This window comes from Limulus polyphemus, unplaced genomic scaffold (assembly GCF_000517525.1).
Source record: "Limulus polyphemus unplaced genomic scaffold, Limulus_polyphemus-2.1.2 Scaffold1750, whole genome shotgun sequence".
Taxonomy (NCBI): Eukaryota; Metazoa; Arthropoda; class Merostomata; order Xiphosura; family Limulidae; genus Limulus; species Limulus polyphemus.
In genome coordinates this window covers 35,613-37,353 of record NW_013667360.1, presented here as the reverse complement: position 1 = coordinate 37,353, position 1,741 = coordinate 35,613, and the positions used below count along the sequence as shown (strand labels likewise).

Here is a 1,741-nt window from a genome sequence, read left to right as displayed (position 1 = left end):
AGCAAGAAGTAGAACATTCGCCAAAGTACATGATAGTTCTAGAAACAAGATAGCGTGAGAATTGTCACGTGATCTCGATGACGCAACAGTATATTTACGACCTTTCTGGCGTAACTCGACAATTTAACAAAGGTACGTTTTCAAATTGAGAAAAAGGTGCAATTTTTTGTACATTTTAGTCCAAATATCTCTTTAACTTTCGATCAATCGTAGACTACTCGCTTCCAACTGACAGGAAGACAAATTACTTAAATTACGTAATAAATTGCTATGACATCATTGCATCACCGAGAGACAGCCAGACAGATACAAACTGTATTTTATAGTATTAGATAGTGTGGCAATGAACACGTTATCCAGGCATTGTGCCAATCATAATTCCGAGCCACGGACCACAAGAAGGCAATTACTTTTACTTTATACTTTATTATTAATAATAATTTTGTATCTCCCCCTTCACAATGGCTGAGCAGTAAGTCTGAGGGTTTATACTACTTAAAATCGGGTTTCAATACCCGGGTGGCCAGAGCACAGGTAGTCTATTGTATAGCTTTGCGCTTTAAAAAAATACACTTTTTTATTTATATATATATATATATATTTATTTATTTATCTAACACCAAGAACCCAATTTAAATAAGATGGTTTTAATAGATCCTCTACTACTATCCTATTTACCTCATCTCATTTAATGGGTCATGTGTATAATTACCTTTTATAGTTGTTACCATATCAACTTATAAGGATCGTGTGTACAACTACATTTTATCATTCCTATCGGATAACGTTTTAAGGTTATGAATATAACTACATTTTACGGTTCATACCAGATCAGGCTCCAAGGATTGTGTGTGTAACTATACTTTATATTTATATATATATATACATTATATAGTTTTAAACCAAAATCAAGACTAGGATAAACTAGAATTATCTTTGTTTACTAGTAACGCCTAAACTGCAGAATTTACATGTTAACCAGATTAAGTGGAAAACGTTATCTCAGTTGGTTATCGAGCGTTATCTTGCAGGGACGGATCTATCTTCAACTGGTTGTGTTGTCACCTGAAACAAGTTTTTGAACTCTTGATAACAACGGAGATAAGATGCATAGAAGCTACTTCTAATATCTATGTTTCATGTTAAGTTACAGATGGGGCAGGATGCAATGTCGTAAAGGTGGTATTAATATCTCTGCAGCGATATTTACAATAGTAAGTAATATTTCCTTTATTCTAACCTCGGTTTCCCAAACCCACAGAATAGAGCAGGAGTGAGTGAAAATTTATATATACATATATATAATAGCCCAATCTCTGTCATGCTCTGTATCTCCTAAAGGTTATTCGTAAAAAAAGATTATATCTCAAAATGTTTATTTTCAAGAATACATTACAGGAAAATTATTAATTTTTTGGAATTCTTAAAATTTCATATCGATTTCAACATCACCCCGTCAGTCTTCGCATGTGCTGAAGGGTCAATCTGAGAAAAACAACAACTTATTATTAGTAACAAAAATGTTTATTTTTGTGGGGGAGGGGGATTTCACGAAAAAAAAAAACGGGAACTTCCTCTGTCGACTGATTGAAATAAATACTTCGACGGTAGGAGCATGAACGGAAAAAACAACTCATAAAGGGAGGAACATGTTTGAGTATATATTTGCTGTTATTCGGTTTATATATATATGTATATATATATATATTCTTTGTACCATGTCGAATAAAATAATTTTAAT

General features: G+C 32.7%; 1 protein-coding gene across 2 annotated transcripts in view; it reads left to right on the top strand.

The window, feature by feature from the left end:
- The first annotated feature begins 1,109 nt into the window (after positions 1–1,109).
- Positions 1,110–1,741, top strand: part of LOC111087120 — a 21,793-nt gene continuing 21,161 nt past the window's right edge. For both annotated transcript variants that reach the window (XM_022392610.1, XM_022392609.1), the window contains exon 1: positions 1,110–1,214. In XM_022392610.1, the coding sequence (XP_022248318.1) occupies positions 1,140–1,214 (75 nt within the window). In that variant the 5' untranslated portion in view covers positions 1,110–1,139. The remainder of the gene's footprint in view (positions 1,215–1,741) is intronic.